The sequence below is a fragment of the Xiphias gladius genome, chromosome 12 (genome assembly GCF_016859285.1).
Source record: "Xiphias gladius isolate SHS-SW01 ecotype Sanya breed wild chromosome 12, ASM1685928v1, whole genome shotgun sequence".
Taxonomy (NCBI): domain Eukaryota; kingdom Metazoa; phylum Chordata; class Actinopteri; order Istiophoriformes; family Xiphiidae; genus Xiphias; species Xiphias gladius.
In genome coordinates, this window is record NC_053411.1 from 14,830,494 (window position 1) to 14,850,486 (window position 19,993).

Below are 19,993 nucleotides of genomic sequence, written 5' to 3' on the forward strand. Positions count from 1 at the left end.
GTTTTGCTTTATGACAAATTTAATAGGCTATATTCTCTTGCCACATGAGCAGTTTCACCAGAGAGGGGGGAACCACAGGGCAAGACTGCAGTTTGAAAGGGGGATATTTAGGGAAAAAATTATTTCCATTTTTTTTCATTTTTTTGGCACATTATAATAAACACAATTAAAAACAAAAAAGGGAGATTATTATACAATGATATGCACGTTATGCTTAAGCAACCTATCCTGTATAAATAAGTAGTTATATAAGTTAGATAAAAGTTTAATCAAATTTTTTTTCATGGAAGTGAAGACACTTCGTTTCTCTCTCCTCCCTGTGCCCTTCTGTCTTATTTATTTTTCAAATCAAACAGCTTTGTTGGTGTAGTAATATTTCCCTATATTATAAAACAAGCAGTTTTACAACTTCAGCAAACACACACAGTCATACTGTAGTAGAGATGGTGCAGCTGCACCAGTGTACCTGGCTGCCAAGATCTAGTGTAAATTAACTTTGCGATAATATTGACTGACGAATTTCAAATACTGAATAATATTAAAGTTCAAGTGAGGGTGTATTTATGCTCGGCCTGCTGGGATTTGCCTGGTTGGCTTTCTGTGGACCTTAGCACGGGAAGAAACAAAATACATTTCTTTCTTTTCCTAAACCCTGATCAGGTAAAGGTCACATTGAATTTAAAGTCTCTTTTTCATGACGGTCCTGGTCATACTGCATTTACTCCAGTGTGGTACAAAAGCCCTTTCAAACCGTAGCCCACTGTTTACCTGAGATTCTTTTCTCTACTTACCGTCCAGTTTCACAAACTTTTAATTGTGAAATACATTTTCAGTTTCAATTATGTTTTGCTGTGGTGACGTGTGTGTCATGACAGGTTTGCGTGCTCTCAGTGTACGATGTCTATAAATACAATAAGACACAAAAGAAAGGGAATGAACCGGATTTAACCCGGTAAACGCCAGAATGCCAACCAGTCCGAGCGAATATAATTTCAAAACAAAAGCAGGGTAAAAGGAAAACAAGTACCTAAACAAACAGTGGAGAGACGTTTTGCCTTGTGCTTTCACTTTCTCTTCATCTCTTTCCCTCTTTCTACATTATTCATCACATACGTTAACCAGTATCCAAAATGGATATAAGGTGGATATATGACCCAAACACCTGACGAAACGCTGTCTTTGTAGCGTGCAAAGACAAATTAGTGTCTGCAGTAGTATGAAGTATCTTTATTGTGGCTGAATACTGACTGAAAGGACAGCAAATGAAATGCAGCGACAGAGGGAACACTATGAGACAAAATATCAACCCAAATGATAACAGAAATTTTGCGGAGACAGACATAAATAGAGACTGATTTTCATATATCCACTGCCCCGGTGCATGCTGGGAGACTTTCCACTATGTCCACCCTCCTGAGATGCTACAGTGTTTTAAATTTATCGTTTCCAATTTCATTCGGGGCCTATTTGCATCATGCAGTACATCATTTTAGTGCAAAAACATACCAGACTTGGGTCATTCGTGCCTAATAAAGAACATTTCAGTAAATAACGTCTCCTGTCCCATGATATTTACCTTTTGATGCACACACTGTTATCTGCCTGTGCTTCTTTATCACTGTTCAATATGAAAATGCGTTTGTAACTCAGGTTACAAACACGGAGCAGACCTACAGCCGCCACCCACTGCTTCTCACTTTAATTTAGAGTTCTCCAGAGGGGAATCAGACGTCACTAGACGTGCTGAATATTATACCCAGGGCAAGAACATTGATCGGCATTTATTTTCTTTCATACACCTTTATGAAACTTTCATACGCCTGTCTTGCTCAGGATGTTTCCGAAAATAGATGTGCTGTCTATTTTCAGCATTGTTCAAAACTCACCGAACCGGTTTAATAAGCATCTACCCTCGGAAGGAGGCTACTTAATCCTCCTTTGTGAAGTTCAGGGAAGCAACAAGTCATTGTGTATTAATTTCATCTTTTCCTGTGTAAACACAAATCCTCATTTTGTGTACACTGGACCCATGAGATAAAAAAAAAAAAAGTCAAAGCCAAAAAAGCATGCTAGAAAAAAAAATACAACAGATAGAACATTGTCAACATTTTGCAGATGAATGCATGCAGCTGCTTCTTTATCCTCCTATTCCTATATTTTTCAGCCATTTTGGAGAAAACCTCACCAGAGAGGAATCCTCTTCAGACTAATGCTATCCCATTTAAATTGGCTGTATTGATTAGTTTGCTCTTCAGCAGTATTTCTGACACAAGGGGCTAAATAAGTTGATACATGATTTCACTCCAAAATAAAGTTTTTTGCGGTAGTTTAGGAGTGAGTAATGAGTTAAATAATTGAATGCCATTGTGCATTTGCTCATTAACGTTGATTCAGGTCAGACCACTCTGCTCTAAAACACAGGAAATCTCTCTGAAGAGCTCACCTGTTCACTGGGATCTAAGAGGACGTGTTATTTGCTGATTCGGCCATTACGGCCATTTGAATCTGCAGCGGCAATTCCCGTGTGTGTGAAGGGGAAGACATCACGATAAGCTTTTACCAGTTCTGTCTTAAACACAGTGTGAGCCCATAAAAACCCGAGGCAACACTGACAATATCTCAAATTGCTGCAGAGAGGTTCCTCCTTTGGGGGTTTGAATGTGAAACCGTGGTACAAGATGGAACCGGAAGCTACTCCTGTTAACTTCTGTTAACTCAAAGGAACAAACTTTTTTTCATGTGGAGGTTTTCATTTGATAACATTACACATTCTTTCTTGGAATGTTTTAATTTTTAATTTTCTAGTTTTCAAAACATTTAACACCCAAAACAGAGCGTTATGCAAGGAATTGCATTTGTTAAATGTGTTATTAATTGCATACTTACATTAATTTAATCCTATTGACTGGAGTTAACTGCATCATAGTCACTCTCTTCTCACACTTGTAGATAAATAGGGGTAAAGTAAGACCTCTGGTGGAAGCGGTCAAGAACACCAGTTTATTTCAAAGCTAAATTTATTGTCAACTGCCTGCTTAAACATCGCATCTGGGCAGTTAGACGTGACCGGCAAGTTGAGGTTTATATTCTGAATAAACAGCCTCAAATACATCAGAAGCACATCTGACAGGCCGCATTTATATATTTGTCATATAAAAAAAGTTACCTGAAGATAATATGTGGTTTTGGGCCTTGACAGCATTGAGTGAGGTTACCCTGAGGTTAAATTGCCAAAAGGCCGAGTGAAACTAAAGCTGAATGGATTTTTTTCACAGCAGACATTTTGACTGGTCAAACACTGGTGTAACTAGTGTTATCAGCTGCTCCGTTGCACTGCAGTAGTTGCTGGGACAGAGCCATTGTTAGTGTTACTAGTTCCACCTGTGCTTTTCCTGCTATTTATGTGACAACTTGGAATGTCTGCTGTGAGAAAAGGTCTGTGAATTTGATTCATTTTGGAAAGATTTAAAAAATGCCCTGATGTGGCAAGGCTATCCGTTTTGGGGCATGACTGCTATAGGTTCAGAACCTCTGATTTAATATATATTTACTAAATATTGTTCTGATTAAAGTTGATCTCTTTTTAACTGTACGTACTCAAACATTTTAAATTGATTGACTGTGACTTTATGAGAAATAAACTAAAACCACGTGTTGATAATAACCCTTAAAAAGTATAAATAGTAAAAGTGTATTTTTCCCATTATAATCACTTTTTCACTCAGTCAAACTCCAGCTTTTATGACAGTTTTATGAATATGTAGCTTTAGTCTTGTTCTTTCCGTTTTCTAGGTTGAGGTGATTTTAATTTGCTGATTCTAGGACAGAGAAAACGGAAACAGGTACTGCAGAGACACAGTACCATGGAAACACTCTAATGACCAACAGTAACTTAGATTTTATTTCAAACCCTTTCCATCAAGGAATACTTTAATTGGTTTCATAAACTGATTTAATGAACCAATACCCAGCGGGATTCACTGTTGAGATCTTAAAATATACGAACAAGATCATTTTATTTCATCATTGGTGAAATACGTTAAAAATTGTATTTGACTGGCCGGATTGAGGATCTGATCTTCAGTCACAGAGATGTCAGTAAAAAATTCACTAGCTCCCACCTGCTAAAACCTTTTGGTTTCCTCATCTAGACACTGTCTATATAATCACTACAACATCAGACCTGGTCAAAATAACTTAAAGGCCATAAAACTGGGGGTACAGAGTATTGTAAGGACTGTTGTAGTAATTTTCCAGCACGGCACTATTTCATCGACACAACTATCCACACCTACACTCAGTACCACCCAGGCACCTCTCACACCTGATGGTCTGCAAACAGTAAAATTTGAAGTTTAGCAGGTTACAAAAAATTCAGTAAAGCAGAAATAATATTTATTAAAAATATTGCTCTTGTTCTAAAAAGAACTTTTTTTCACATATAGCAATCCTCTTGTAAAAAATGTCACATTTAAGCACATATAATTCTCTTCTCAACTCGAGTTGATCCATGGAAGACAAACGGTACAGGAAGAATGGATCTTACAATAGGAAAAGACAAAACTGGGACAAGGAATTACCCAATAAACATGGCTGCATGATAAGAAACACAACCAATGCATATCGGCTGCACACCGGTTTTCCGAGAGACTAGTGGTCGCCCGAGGAAGACCCCGTGAACTCAAATCATTAAAACAACCCTGAGGGGGATGCCTGGTGTCATTACGCATTCGTTGTGCTTTTAAAAAGACAGTAAATAAGACTACGTGTCTGCTAGCATGTTTGTGAGGTTGTATTCGAGCTAAATACCAACATCAGTATGCATCAGTAGCATGTTGATGTTTAGCAGGTATAATGTTTACCATGTTCATGTGTAATTTTAGCTTGTTAGCTTGCTAACACTCGCTAATTAACGCTAAACATAGAGAACAGCTGAGGCTCATGGGAATGCCATTAGTTTTGCAAGTATTTGGTCATAAAGTTTTGAAGTATTGAAGTATTTAACCTGATGATGACAGATGAAAAGTCAGGGCTTTGAAGTCAGTCATCCTCTGGTAACCATGAATGTGTGTGGCAAATACATACAGCAATCGATCCGTTAGTTGTCAAGATATTTCAATAAAAAACAGAAGTGTCGACCTCAGTAGATCACCAAAGGCAGTAGGATCAATCATCTGGAGACCATGAATGTCTGTACAAACTTTTGTGCCCATCCACTGAGAAGATGTTTAGATATCTCAGATGAAGAGTGAAAACTTTGACCTGTTGGTGGCACCCACAAAATGTTGAGATACTTGAGTCTGAAACAAAAAACGGTGGACCGAACAACCGACATTCCCCTCCCTAGACCTGTAGTACTGGCAATGCTGAAAAAACCTGGTCTGCTCTACAGAACCTTTGAGTCCTTTGTGTAGGATACTTAATTACCACAGATTTAATTATCCATAATCTATTTGTCCCAAGTGACAAAGAAGGTGGATTGTCATCGTTATTTTACACTTTGTCATTCCAACAGTTCTTCAGCAGATAACTGATTCAAGGGATGCAGAAATGTGTCTGATCGATGCAGATAGTTGCTAACTGGGGATAATTCTGTGGCGTTTCTCTTGCACCGAATCCTCTATCTCCTTTTAGCTCCTCGTGGCCGCGGCTAGCAGCTCCCTGAACCTCTCTCCACTTGTCCCTCCTAGCCTCGTGTATTTTCCAATTTTTCACCTGAATAGGACCACCAAAGCTGATGCTATGGGGAGAAGAGAGGGATGCAGGCGGAGAGGATGGAGGTGAGGCAGATTGGTGAGAGTGAGTCAAGGCAACTGAAGGACGAGCACGAGTCAAGGTTCGTTGTTTGAGATAGGGCAGACAAACGTGGTCAAACAGGGGCTAATACTGGGTAAAGCTGGTGCGGTTCCAGCCATGTCTGTAACAACAAGTAAGCAGGATTCACCTCATGTTTGGTGCAGTATCTGGCCTCTTGCTTTAGGGACGTAAATGTGTGCAAAGAAAAGTGGACAGGGGAGAGGTAACATTTTTCATCGATGGGTAATCTATTTTATAAATGACTTTTTTTTATAAATATTTTTACAATATTTGGACAGTTGACTGTGGAGAGAAAGAGCAAACAATGGAGGGAACGCAGGAGACAAAGAGCCTATTTTCAAATACAGGACATCGCAGTTAAATTATATGTGTGTTGCACTGTCAACAGAGCGTTCAACCACTCATCTAATAATTAGCCAGTATTTTTGTTGTTGTTGCTTTGTAGAAAAATAATATTGCATCACTTAAACCAGGGCAACATTCAGCATAAGAAAAGCCTGCATTAACTCAGGGAAAACACTAAAACTCAACAATTTCTAGTCCTTCTGCTGCTCCAAGATCAGATCAGACAGCACGTTGATGTCCGTCTCTGCTGGGTGGCACTGCAGCACCAGGGTCACCATGTTGTCCTGACCTGGGAAAACCTGACAGAGCTGCTCTCTTAGGCTTATTGTTTCCTCTGGATTCCTGTCTGCACTGAACACCAGTCCAGGACCTGCAGCTCCGTGCAGCCTGTGCTGGTGTCCCACATCCCATCCCTTCCCATGCCCTCTCCCTTTCCCCCGGCCCCCTCTGCTCGCTGGATCCACGCCTCCACCGACTGTTTGGTCGCGAAAGTTCAGCACCTCTGTTTGGGAACGTGGAGCTTTGAAAGAAGGGAAATTGGTGGCTACAGCGGCAAAAGAGTGGTTTCCTTGGTCAGGAGTCCTGAGAGGAAGCAAACAAACTTATTTCAAAGAGCATTTAGCATTATGTAGAGTTATTTTCTTATGAAAGGATAATCACCACATAAAAGGTATCCTAGGTCTGGATAAGTCTCTGAGCTAGTCTGCAGATAAAGGTAGCTAACAGCAGTAAAAGCATGGGGGGAGACTGAGGTTAAAATATGCAAATACAAATGCACTATAAGTACAGATGGAAGAAAATAAAGTCTGTGTGTGTGGTAATACCTGTGCTCTGAACGTAGAAAGTCATCCAGGTGAGGCCCCCCTCTCCCCAGAGGGTCGTCCGGCACCATGAAGTGATCCCCAACAAACGTGTACTGAAGAAGTCTGCGGATGCAACATGAGATCACGCCACTGTAATTAGTGGACTAGCCCTTTAAACAGCTTTCATACAGGAGACTGAAAATTCGGCTGTCTAAAATATCTTATTTAAGTGTGTGTTTATTCAAAGAAAGACCGTGGGAGCTGTTGATACTGTTTGTTTGTTTTTTAAATCCAGCAACACCCAAAGCAAACTAAAAATGGAAAATCCCTCTGATTGCACTGTGAAGGCAGAACTGTAGAATGTTCACCATTTTTGGCTTTTTCAACAGTATCCAAGCAGAATCCTCAATCTAAACTAGGGCTGCAACTATGGGATTGTTATTATTGATTAACCTGCAGATTATATTCTCAATCAATCAATTAGTCAACAAAATGTCAGAAAATTGTGAGAAGCATCAGTCCCGGTTTCACAAAGCCCAGGACAACGTCTTCAAATGTCTAATTTTGAAAATATTCCGTTTGAGAAGCTGAAACCAGAGTAGCATGACATATTTTCTTTATTAAAAAACGACTCAAAACGATTCACCATTTATCAAAATAGTTGCTTATTCATCGTTACAGCTCTAATCCAAAATATACAGAAATCAATGGAAGATTACTCATTTTAGAGCTAAAAATCTCTGCTAGTTGATATAACGCAACCCTAATTCAACATACTGTAAGGGTAGGCTACGGAAGCAGTCACATTTGAATGGTGTACGGTCTTTTTATACCTCTTTTTGATGATGTCCCTCCACACAGGGGACTCATCTGAGAGGTCCCTCAGATTGTCATTGGTTACGATCACGCCGTCTGTCTTTTGCGCAAGCTGCAGCATTAATCTGTGGAAACAAGGGGAGAAGAGGGATGAGAGATATGAAAGCTGGCCGGGAAAAAAAAAAGGCTAAACTCTTTTTAAGACTTTGGCGCCCCACAGTGGTAGTCTTAAAGATGGATGAATGTGCTAAGAGCAGCACGACTGCCCGGTACTAACGCCGTACAACATACTGATGTTTCTCCGTTGGTTTTTTTGTATGTAGTGTGTGCACACTGGAAAAGTGACAGTAACGCATACACAAACCAGACAAATACTGTTTTTAATGCTAAAAAGTTTCAAATGTTATGAAGTTTGTGTCGTGAAGTTTCATTGGCTGTAGCTTTCTTAAGCTGACATCCTTCTTCACAAGTATCATTTTCTGTAAGTAGGAAATGGTAAAGTATGTTTATATTTTGTAAACTCCAGCTTCCCCGAGCAGTACGTACACTGACAGTAGCCGAGGAAGGTGAGAGTCGTTCTCACTTTCACACAGATTTCACAAGCCAGTCATCGAAACTAGTAACTTTCTGTTTATTCGCTTGCTTCTCTGACCTCTGCCACCTGCTAGTACAACACAGGCACAATGTACTGACTAATGCAAGTCTTTTTTGGGCGGGACTCCATCTACCTGTCGTCATATGAGCTGATCCTCTTGCCCTGGACCTCCCTGGAGGGGGTGTAGGAGAGCAGGCCCAGCTTCTGCAGCTTAGTCAGATAGTGCTGCTCTGAGAGGAAGAACAAACAACACTAGGTTTAGTCTGCACTAAAGGGAAAACACACACTCACATGTTTGCCCAGCACCGATTCGTTTTCCCCCTGCATGTGACGCAGAATCAAAAATAAGCAGCGATTTGGAAATGATTCTCTCACTGAAACTCACACACACACGAGCCAGTAAATACAAACACGCACATGCATGGAAGACCATTCAATTTAAATGTAATTTAAAAACCACAATATGCACTTTCCAGAAATTATGAAGGGTAACTGAGACACCAAGAACTATACTGGAAAGAGTGTTACATAGCATTCACAACGTTTAACAAAAAGCTAAATGGAGATAGTAAATCAATTGATAGATAAAAGTTGAGGAAAAATTTGCTCACATTCTAATATTTGTGAAAAGGAACAAAATGGGTATGAATTACAAAGGTTTCTGTAAGTGTTTTTCAACTGAAAAGATCAGTTGATCAATCCGTTAGTCGATGAGGTATAATTAGCTATAATTAGATATTCTGATAACTGATTAAAAGTTTAAGCAGATTTTTTTTAGTCATCGATGCCAAAGACTCCCTTGTTCCAGCTCGTCAAATGTGGGAATTTCCTGTTTTCTTTGTGTTATGTGATTGTAAATAAAAAAAAAAAAAACTAAATTGCTTACCGTAATCAAAAAAATAATCAGGAGATCAGTTGCTAATGTAAATGAATTGTTGCAGCCTTTATGTGTATACACCATGCAAACTATTATAATACTTGTAGTTTCTATTATAGAAATGTTAAGTTTAAAATGCTACATGAAGAACAGGAAGTGTTACCTTTGATCCTGGAGTCGCTCTTCTGTCTCCACTGTGGCAGGAGGGCGCTGATGTGACGATGGCCTCTGTCCCAGAAATGCTGGACGGCCAGAGCGATTCCTCGACAGGAGAAGAAGTGACCCAGGCCGTGACTGTGGAAAACGGGGAACGATACGTGTAGAGTTTTTTTTTTAACAAAATCAGACATTTACCAATATGGAACACAGTTTTAGAAAGTCCTGTTGAAAAATATGCTATTATGAACCTAGTTTGTATGATCAAAGTTAAAGATCGCACCTTAAAAACTAAACAGATGCATTTTGCTACCATGTCTCTGACAAATATTGACACTATGGGCATCCAACTGATATCCAGTTTGTAAAGCTTGTACATTTGCTGTTCTAAACCGTGTCTGTTACCGTAGTTATTCTCTCGGACAAACTCCCCTACTGTAAATAAAGTGATGCATTTTGTCTATAAATAACTACAACTGGAAGATTCAGTTTAGATCTCTGATGACATGGTGTTGGGCGAGAAGCCAGAAATAGCCGGACAGTTTTTAGCGGTAGCCACAAAATGAATCAACATTAACTAAGCTGGAGTAATTAATTTTGACAACCTGGAAACGAGATGAGCAGCAGGAAATCTGTAAAAATGTTTTTGTTTGTTTGCAAGGAAACTCCACAGGGCGCCTTTAAGACATCAGACAGGCTGTGTAGTTTGTGGCATATCACACCACTTTTTTCAAATGTACCTCACCGAGCAAATTGGAAAAACACAACCTTAATGTCCATCCCATATTAACCCTATTAAAATAAATCCATGAAAGTATTATAAAATGCACACATTACATAAAAGTTTACAACACAATTTTCCCACTCTTTGCTGTAATTCCCACCTCATGGCCACGTTGCTCCCGTCGATGATGATCGTCCTAACTTTTGGGTCTCCAGGCTGGTCTGTCAGCTGGAGGTCAAAGGGCGTCTGCAGCCCCTCCAGGAAACGCTGCTCCCCTGTCACCACCACTGAAGGAGTAGGCACGAAACCCCAACTTTCCTTCGCTCTGGTGGGAGACGAGTCGTTCCTGGTGAAGATGAGGGTTTGAGGGGCTTGAAGTGCTTGTTTTACAGAGCTGGAAGACTGGGGCTTTGGATTTAAGACGGTGTCGTGAGTTGAGTGATTTTGTTTTGATGTGGGTGGATTAGGCTGGAAGAGGGTTTGGTCATATTGTTTGTTGGTTTGGAAATTGGTGAGTGGAGGATCTAGGGATGAGGGATAAGTACGCATGGGTGGTCCTTTGACTTCAGGCAGGATGATGTGGTGTGGAGTTTGTGAGTTTGAAGGCTGGTGTTGCTTTGGCTGTGCGTTGTGAGACGAGGTGGGTTTATCAATCCAAGGAGACAAATCTGGTTCAACAGGTGGAGTTAGGTTTGGCACTTCTAGCGATCCATCATCATCAAATTCTCTCTTGTCTTTGTCCTCTGCTGGTCCAACTTTTGGTCCCGCTTTCTCCAGCACCACGTCATCCATCTCTCTCGGTCCATCCCTGAAGGCGTCTGTCTCTTTGCTCCCCTCTCTCTGCAGCTCCAGGAGCAGCTGGTGAGTGGATCGATCGGGCAACATGTTGTAGACTTTGGCTACTTTCTGTTCAGTGTAACCACAGCTTGCTGCAGCTTTCTTCAACACTCCCAGGACAAAGTCTTCCTCATGTCCTTCCTCCGTTTCCTCCATACTACCTCCCTCAAAGGGTATTGTGCATCCTGTCGCTTCGTCCCCTTCTCCCTCATGAGCTTCTCCCACCTCTCCATCACTACCTATCAACTTATCTCCTCCTGCTGCTGTTTCATCCTCCCTGTGCTCTGTCTCGCAGGGGCGGTTCCTTTCGCTCTTATTGAGGGTAACACCACCTTTATGCTTTGGGTCTGGGCTACCTCGAAGCATCTGCTCCCGGTCGCTGCGATCCTGCTCCTGTTGAACCAAGTCCAGTATCTGTGAGGCTTCCTTAGGTCCTGTTCGGGCAAGCACTCGTTTCACGACGTCCTCTGTGTACCCCATTGCTGTGAAGAACTTCAAAAGAAGCCAAAACTCCTTGTTTCCTGTTGGCAATTGCTGCTCCTGTTCTTTGTCCTCCCCCAGCCCGTCTTTCTGTTTGGTACCTAATGTTTCCCTCTGCTCTGGCTGATCCTCTTCTCCTACCTCCTGTGGACACTGCGTAACTCTTTCCTGAGCACCCTCTGCTCTCACCCTGACGCCTGCAGATGTGGAGAAAGACTTGAAGGAGTCCTTGCCTGAAGCATCTTTTCCTGAACCTACAGTCGTCCCTTCAACCCACCGATCAGGCTCAGGGAGTGTGTATGTAATGGCGGAGGGTTTGTCCCATCTATCCTCCGATTTGTCGCGTAAACTGGCGTTTCTGTCTGTTACTACCGGATTTGGTCTTGATCCAAGTCCTGATTCTTTCACCAAATCCAACAAGATTTCCTTCACCGACCCTGGAAGCACCAGAAGATCCAGGATGTGCCTGTCCTCCCATTTCTCAACCAGAATTTTGAAGGCCCGGCGTGAATCCAGGGACTCGCCTGAGCCCCTGTCCCCAGTCTCAGAGCGTCTGGACAGTGTCCCCTCATATCTGTCCACCAGGTCCGTAATAAGGGAGTAGGCTCGCACCACCGGCTCCGCCAGACCTGATATAAGCAGGAATCCTGGAGAGCCAACCTGGTTTGGTGAGAGGAAAACAGAATGACATTAATCTTAGTTGCCTTAATAAACGCAAGTGGACGCACAGACAGAAGACAACCCTGCGTCAATGCAAGCTGCTGCGTTGGTGCTGCAGGTGCCTGTGAGACGTGAGATATAATCCAAGGGGGCTGCATTTTTCCATTCAGGGCTGAAGTCGGAAATAAAAGTAGTTATTGGATGTCCCCCAAGATGACTCCCTTATTACATATTAATAGTGGTACTTGGAATATTCTCAGCTGAGGTTCACCACTAACCTCCATTTTTATACTATCCATGAAAACTATCGAACAACATGATACATAGAGTTTGAGGAACTTGTCTGATTTGAAATAAACTGATAAGTTAAATCCAGCTGAAAATCCCTTTAATAATTATAGCGTTTTTTTCTATAAAGGGGGGAACATACATTAATAAGGGACTTCCAAGCAATTTGTAGTAACAAGTAGCAACTGATAGTGAAAAGGGAAGTTGTTAAAAAGTAGTCACATTTCCCTGAGTCCTATATTTGCAATCTAACGGAACATATTAGTAAAAAATTGAAAATTCCCTGTGACAACATCACAGTAATAAATTACAAGGCAGCTGTTACTTCATAAGGGGTATAGCTGATGACGTTATGGTGATATTGACTAATAATGTAATTTCTTGCAAGAATAACAAGAATGTGACCCCATGATATCCCATTATTAGTCATTATCATTAGTACATCAGTCATAGTACCCAGTGGCTTGTGCCTACTGGGGATTTGTACAAGGACAGAGGTGATTGCTGATTTATCAGAATACTATATATAGAATGCAAGTCAATGGAAGTAATGGGGAGGATGTGAGTAGTCAAAAGTTGTTACAAATGACCAATTAATTTAATGTAATATGGCCACAATTTCTCTCTATAACTGGCCTTTTAAATAAAACTTTTTCAACCCATTCAGAGCATTGCAGTTTCACATTTTTACATTGGAACTGCCAAATTACGCAACTATTATGACTTTATATGGGGCCTTATAATGAAAATCAATTACAAGTTTGGTAGCCTTGACCTTGTTTCAGCATGTCTACCCTTGCAAATATTGGAAATCTTTTTTTTATTTTTTTTTTGTGTGTGTGTGTGAGATGTGTGTAAGGTATGTTTGACGATCACACGTACGAACACAGTCTAAACAAAGACCCCGAATCGACCACTTACCACTATATGTGCTGAGGTGCTTTTTATCAGGCAGTCCATGAACAGCCCTCTGGCTCCACAGAAGATGCAGTGAAGGACCTTGGGGTAGGACACCTCCTTCTGCTCCTCCTGGTTCACAACTCCTTTCACAAACAACTAAAAAGATGGAAATATTTAGTATCATTATTGTGTCGTTAAACTATTACTGTAGTAGAGGTGAGAACACTATAGAACAGGACAAGATCTAAAGAAAACAAGGAAATCTATTAAAATATTGCTCTGCCGAACACAGTTGTGCGTCTGCCAAAGCATGGATGCATTACTGAGTGGGTCTCCAGACACAAGGAGTCAGGGGGTCCCTTGGCCAGAGCGTCCGTTGGAATTGACTGTCAACATTTCCTGTCGCAAAGTCAATCAAGCAATCACAAAGAGACTCAAAACAACAACAAATAGATGCAAAAGGGCCGCAAGGAGACACAAAACGGCCACAGAGTGATGCAAAAAAAGGGACACAATGACCCCAAAGAGAAACAGAACAAGGAAATGCAGTTATTGTTTAGTGTCTCTGTACGTGTATGGCTTCTGCTCCTCTACAGGGGAACTGGGGGGCTTTTTTACATATCCGCGCCCAGGGGCCCATTATCTCATAATCTGTCCGTGGCTCTGAGGAAAAAGGAAGTACATCTGCATATGGTTTCCATGTGTATAAAGCCATAGTCTATACGTGCCCAACCATCATGTGGTTAATGTTTTTTATTGTTTCTACTCTCATTTTGCATTTTTCCAGAATTCGTTTTCATCTTTTGTTATCAATCATTCCCCTCTTAGCGGGTTGACCGCATTGGACTGAAACTCAACTGGGACTTATTAATCAATACTTAAAAACCCTGGATGAGTCATTTCTCAGGAACAGCGACCTTTTCTATAAGTGAACTGTAGACTAAAACTACCAGTAACAACAAGACGGCTTCACCGGTACGGCACCTTTTACACACCAAGGTTTACAAACTGCTTCAAAATCGGAAGGTACTTTTAAAAAGAAAAAAAAAGAAAGTTTGAGTAACGAAGGATAAGGATGACAGAAAAACAAGTAGGTTCATTTTAAATGGTTGCAGTGATGTGGGAACTACTTGTTAGGTAACATTGCCCAAAGAAATGACTCAACTCTTGACTAACAGTGTTCTATAAATATAAATATGTCTTACTTTGGCAGCTTTCACGTTGTTGCTCGGACCTTGTAGTCTCAGCCAAATCTGCCCGTTGTTGCCATCCTTTGCCCCGATCCCAAACCTCACCCTGAATATCCGCTGCACGGCGGCGTGCAGCGAGGTCAGAGATCCCTGGAGCATCCCAGCACACGCAAACTCATCCTCCACCTCGGGTTCTCCTCCACCTCCTCCATCACTTCTCTCACCGTCCATCCCTTGGTCTTATATCCGTGGCAGAGGGTCGAACATACTGAGAAAAACACATTTCATGTATCTGTAAAAACATGTTAAAATATATAAACAAAAATATAAACTGTATGACTGCTGGCATTTTGATCAACGATATACTCTCGAGTTTTTCCCTCACTTGGGTTTTTGGGTATACTTAGATCCACGGATGTCTTGGAACATCCTCCAGCCATTATCTTCTCAAAACGGGTGAAATAATGTCCATATAAATGTCATATGACCAAGTTGTTATGTGTTTTAATGTTTTGCTGCGTCATAATTTCCCACAAAGTAAGGTGACACCTCCAAATGTCTTGTTTTGTCTGACTAACAGTCCAAAAACCATAACATATGCAGTGTAATTTAACATGACAAAAAAAAGGAAAAAAATCCCCGATTTCTAGAGGATAGAAACAACAAGTGTTTGGCAAGTTTGCATAAAGAAATTCGACGATTATCCAAATAAGGGACTGATTGTTGCAGCTCTAAAATCAACAAGGTAGAACTGGTATAAGAAACCCCAACCCCCCCCTCGCCCCCAGAAACCAAGCTTAAAAGACTTCTCTTGAAGTTGCATTTTGAGTTCTTCAAAAAATAAAATCTGAATCAGATCCACAGCCACACGTTCTTCCCCATTGTTATGACAATAAGCACGTAATAATGCACTGAGACACCTCTCGTTTTTCTTTAGTGAGACTGCGACGTCTTTCTCTCTGTGTCAAATGAGGCGTTAAGCGTGGGGTTACAGTGTGATTATCAGGAAATGTGCTGGCGCTGCATATTCAGCCTTCAGACAGCGCACGTATTAAAAGAAGAACTCTGCATTTTATACACTGTTTAATAATGCCATGGCTTTGGTCACCCATCGCCAGCCCTCGCTCCAATGTACTTTCATATCTGTGCGGTGAAGGTGCGCGCTATCAAACACCTGCGCCCTCTGGAAAAGGTTCCTCCCCTGTTCAGTCGGTATACTACGCTAGCTCCATGCCTCTCCGTGGCTGGATTAACACATACATTACCAAAGTAAATTAGTAATTGGTGAGTAATTCAGCTGCCACACAGACAACCTGAGGGGTCTTGCAGTTGCCCGCTTTGCCCCAGTTGGTAATACAGCCCTGCTTCTGTCACGGAAGTGTTCCCTGTATATAAAGTTAGAATCACTATATGTTTCTACACGATACCTCCATCTGTGAAAATGTGCAGTATGCAATGTTCTGCACATCTCACACTTTGCAGTACCAACGCAACAATGTAAACATACTGCTGCATTAAAAATCCTTTTTTTATGAGATGTTTGTACTTCAATTCTAAAAAAAAGTTCTCATTCTGCAGAATGAAGGCTGAGTATTTTCAAACATCTCATTATTGAACGGTTAATACTGATGCAACGGGGCATAAGCAGCATTTTACTGCTGTGGCTGGTCGAGGCGGAGCTACTTTTAACTGCTTTATATGAAGTTTGATAGTTTGGTCCCGTGGTCACCAACCTAAGGGTCAAGCCCCCTCATAAAAGACGAATCTGAGGGGTGGTGAGACGATGAACGGGGGAGGGCGGAGGAAAAAACGAAAAGTTCATGTGAACTGAGGCTCTTACTGTAAGTTCTGTTTTTTACCCGGCAGCCGATTGAAACTGCCCTGCAACAGACGGTCCGGCCCCTACGGAGCCCTGATCCCAACATCATGGGGTCAGTCTGAGATCACACGAGGAGACCGAGGACCCAGAGACGGACTAAGTCCACGGAGGAGCTGTGGCAAGTTCTCCAAGATGCCTAGAGCAACCTGCCTGACCCGAGTACCTGAAAAACTGTGCGCAAGTGTACCGAGTAGAAGCGGTGCTGTTTCAAAGGCAAAGGGGGGTCACAGCAAATACTGACCCGATTTATTTATTTTTTCTCTCTACTGCACTTTGTATGAAGCTGACTGATAAGTAAAAACTATCCACGACATTATTTTTAAAGCGTCCTCATTTCACTTTCAGTGCCCGAAACGTCTGCACAGTGCTGCACATCATTTGAATATGGATCCCCGTAAACTATGAACCATAAACCACCAGCGCTCAAAACAGCCTTGTATTTTACAGGCTTATCACGTTTTGTTTTGTTTTAGGTTTTTTTTTTTTGTTTTTTTTTTTTTAATGTCAAAGCTTAATCTGAAAAGCAACCATACTTGTCAAAATAATTTAGTAAGAGTGGTAGGATTTATAATGGAAATAATTCAGCAGAGTACAAGTACCTTTCCACCGCCTGACGTGCATACCTTTGCAAACTCAAACCTGTAAACAAGGCTGACGTGCACCTCTCTGATTGGAGCCTGTTATTAATATGCTCCTAAATATTATTTCCGACTTGTTTGACAACAACACCTACTTTGGCGGACTCACACCGGGCTTTTTGTTGCTTCTGCAACTCCCCCGCACAGATAAATCAGTTTAATCTCTAATAAGATTAAACTGATACGCAAGAAAACGCAAGACACTTTATTACAGGCGTCCAAACTACGGCCTCTTGGGATCTAATCTGGCAATTATCTCACTATTGTGAAACATTTATCTCGTGTAAATACAGGTCTAAGCAGAGACGGAGCAGGAAATAGAAACACTCCCCTTGTCAGGACAGAACAGTCGACAACGGGGAGAACTGCTGCTGTTCGGTTTACGTTTTTAAAATCATCTAAGCGTAAAATATCATCTTTTCTGCGTGTCGTCGCCTTACGTGAGGTCGGTCGCTCTGCGCCCTCAAAGTTTCGTTTACTGCACGGAGGCAGTGGGGCTCGCTTTCAGTCTTCCGCAATCCGAAATAAATAAATAAATAAATAAATTAAAAAATAAAAAAAAGCAACAACAACACGTACCAGTCCGAAGTTCAACATTTCATGCCGTGCGACACCGCAGAATTATCCGCTCCTCGGAGGGAGCGTTGTCCGGAGAGACTGAACGGCGGTGCCGCCGCTGCCGCTGCCGCCGCCGCTGCTGGTGCCGCTGGTGGTGCTGGTGCTGCTGCCGCTGCCGGTGCCGGTACCGGTGGTGGTGGTGGTGGTGGTGCTGGCAGGCGGACGACGACGACGACGACGGAGCCCGCTGGCTGCCGCGAACCTGGACATCACCGCACCGGCGGAAAGCCCGAAGACAAAACCGAAACTGAACGAAAAAAGAAAAACCGCGCGCACACACACACACACACAGACACACACTAACACATACACACGCGCGCGCATGCGCACGCGCACACGCGTCTTATCTCAGGCAGGGCGGATGCTTCTGGCTGGGTGCGGAGGTCATGATGTCGCTGTCTCACCCTCTTAACATCCTTAATCATCCTATAAACTCAAAATGCGTCTGTGTTTTACGATCAGCATGTGAAAATACTTGGGTATTTTTTTTTTTTTTTTTTTTTACACTGTTCCTTTTAAACCTTTTTTTAAAAAAAAAAACATAAATTCAATTGAAATGGAATTCAACTTATGGCTAATAAACACCCCCGGCAACCTTACATAAATGTCCATGTTCGGCCTATCAGAGAATTGGTTTTAATGACTTTTTGCAAACAGGAAATAAAGGGGATTTCCACTGACGTCAGAAGCGGAGTTTTTCTTTCTTTTTTTTAAAAAACCGCCGGCTGACTCTCACACAGGGGAGACCGGGGCTGCTCGTAACTCCGCACGGTGCTCCCTCGCTATCTCTTGGCCCAGTAGAGACAGATGTGTTCAAGCGTACTTTTCTTGCCTTCGACGGGGGGGTTTCAAAAGTCTCCCAGCAGCGTAAACAAGGAGTCCGTCTGCGTCAAAGACGGGGAAAGAGACGTTGCCCCCCCCCCCGAAACATCCAGTGCTACTTTGTTGGGGGTAAAACTGGACTCAGAGTGTGTCAATTAAAGGATACGTCTGGCAATATTCCATCCTCTTATTGTCAACCAATCTGAAAAGGCCAAAACCAACAGTTGACTGATTCTACTACCTAAAGTATTGTTCCTCTGTGTCATACTAGCTATTTAAAAAAACACGCCATGTTCTTTCATTACAGCGAACGTGGGCACACTCACCATCCTGCTGCTGTAACTATTCCCCAGGATAGTGTTCATCCGTGGCTGGAAATAGTCCCCCACCAAAATGCTCCATTTATTCGTCTCCGAGTAATATTTACTAAAAAAGCTGCAGCACCCATCGCTCTTAGGAAACTACTGAGCCTTTCCTGAAAAACTCTAACTAGAGGCTGTGGCCTGTTTTTACAGATTCATGTCTTTACGACGCCGATGAGACGGACTGACACACTGATGGTTTTGGTCTTGTAGGTTTGGTTGGCAGTAGCAAAGCTGTAGGTAACACCAGCCATATCCTTTGGAGCAGTTTTGATTTTATTTAAGGTAAAAGATTGTGTGTGTGTGTGTGTGTGTGTGTGTGTGTGTGTGTGTGTGTGTGTTTAAAGAGTACTCCACTGATTTAGCACCGGACCGCTATTACATTGTTGGGACTCACAATGGACATTACAAAAAAAAAAAACATCAGAATCGATGCAGCAGAACCAGAGAAAAAACACATTCTTCTCTGCTTTCAAAACCTCATGCATACATTAACCACAATGCACCTTGACTGCTGACAGGCGTCTCATTCCGGTGTGCTATGCCAGCGGTGGCTAGTGTACCCTCGAGCCTCCACCCTAGGCCCGTTAGGCTCGCTTCCTTCAGCTTCAGCCCGGCAGTCGTCGGCGCCGGGCCGACTCTCGGCCTCGCACTCGCTTCGTACAACTTTGCAGAGATGCAGTGCCATTCCCGAGTCCTGTAAACAAAACTTGAAGTCTGAAAGAGGCGGAGTTCCTCTTTGACCTGAATCTGAAGTCACAGTGATGCAGTTTCACTACACCCACACGCCCTGTCAGAACTTCATCATGTGACTGTAAATAAAAAGAAAACCACTCTGCTCAAGGGATCACACAGTAGGCTTGAAGTGTGTGTCAGTGTGTTTGCCATCTACAGCATATAGACCTTTTTAATGGAAAAGTTAGCCTCGCAATTACTCTCTGATTAAACACAAAGGTTTTAATAGGTATTTAAAATTAGGTTTTCAAATTGCAGGAGCCACCTTCGATTTGAAATGCACTGTACATTCAGTAGCCCCTTTATTAGGCACGCCTGTACACTCGAACAGAGTCCAATACAACCGGCCTGTCAGGACATCCGTCTTCACTAAGCTCACAGTGTTCCGTTTTTGGTGACATTATCTGCAGTGTGACAATTTTAATTATATGTCAGAGGTCGTGCTGTACTG

General features: G+C 42.1%; 1 protein-coding gene across 2 annotated transcripts; it reads right to left on the minus strand.

Annotated features, from left to right (window-relative positions):
* Positions 1-3,992: 3,992 nt before the first annotated feature.
* khnyn (KH and NYN domain containing) lies at positions 3,993-17,832 on the minus strand. 2 transcript variants are annotated; one of them, XM_040141297.1, is made up of 9 exons: positions 17,585-17,832; positions 14,504-14,756; positions 13,320-13,454; positions 10,294-12,110; positions 9,417-9,547; positions 8,510-8,606; positions 7,799-7,906; positions 6,987-7,088; positions 3,993-6,744 (listed from the first exon to the last, which is right to left on the minus strand). In XM_040141297.1, exons 2-9 carry the CDS (start codon positions 14,717-14,719, stop codon positions 6,354-6,356), a joined length of 2,997 nt encoding a protein of 998 aa, XP_039997231.1. In that variant the 5' UTR covers positions 14,720-14,756; positions 17,585-17,832; the 3' UTR covers positions 3,993-6,353. The 2 variants fall into 2 exon arrangements, with proteins under 2 accessions (XP_039997231.1, XP_039997232.1); XM_040141298.1 differs by lacking the exon at positions 17,585-17,832 and adding an exon at positions 17,446-17,519.
* Between the last annotated feature and the right edge of the window lie 2,161 nt (positions 17,833-19,993).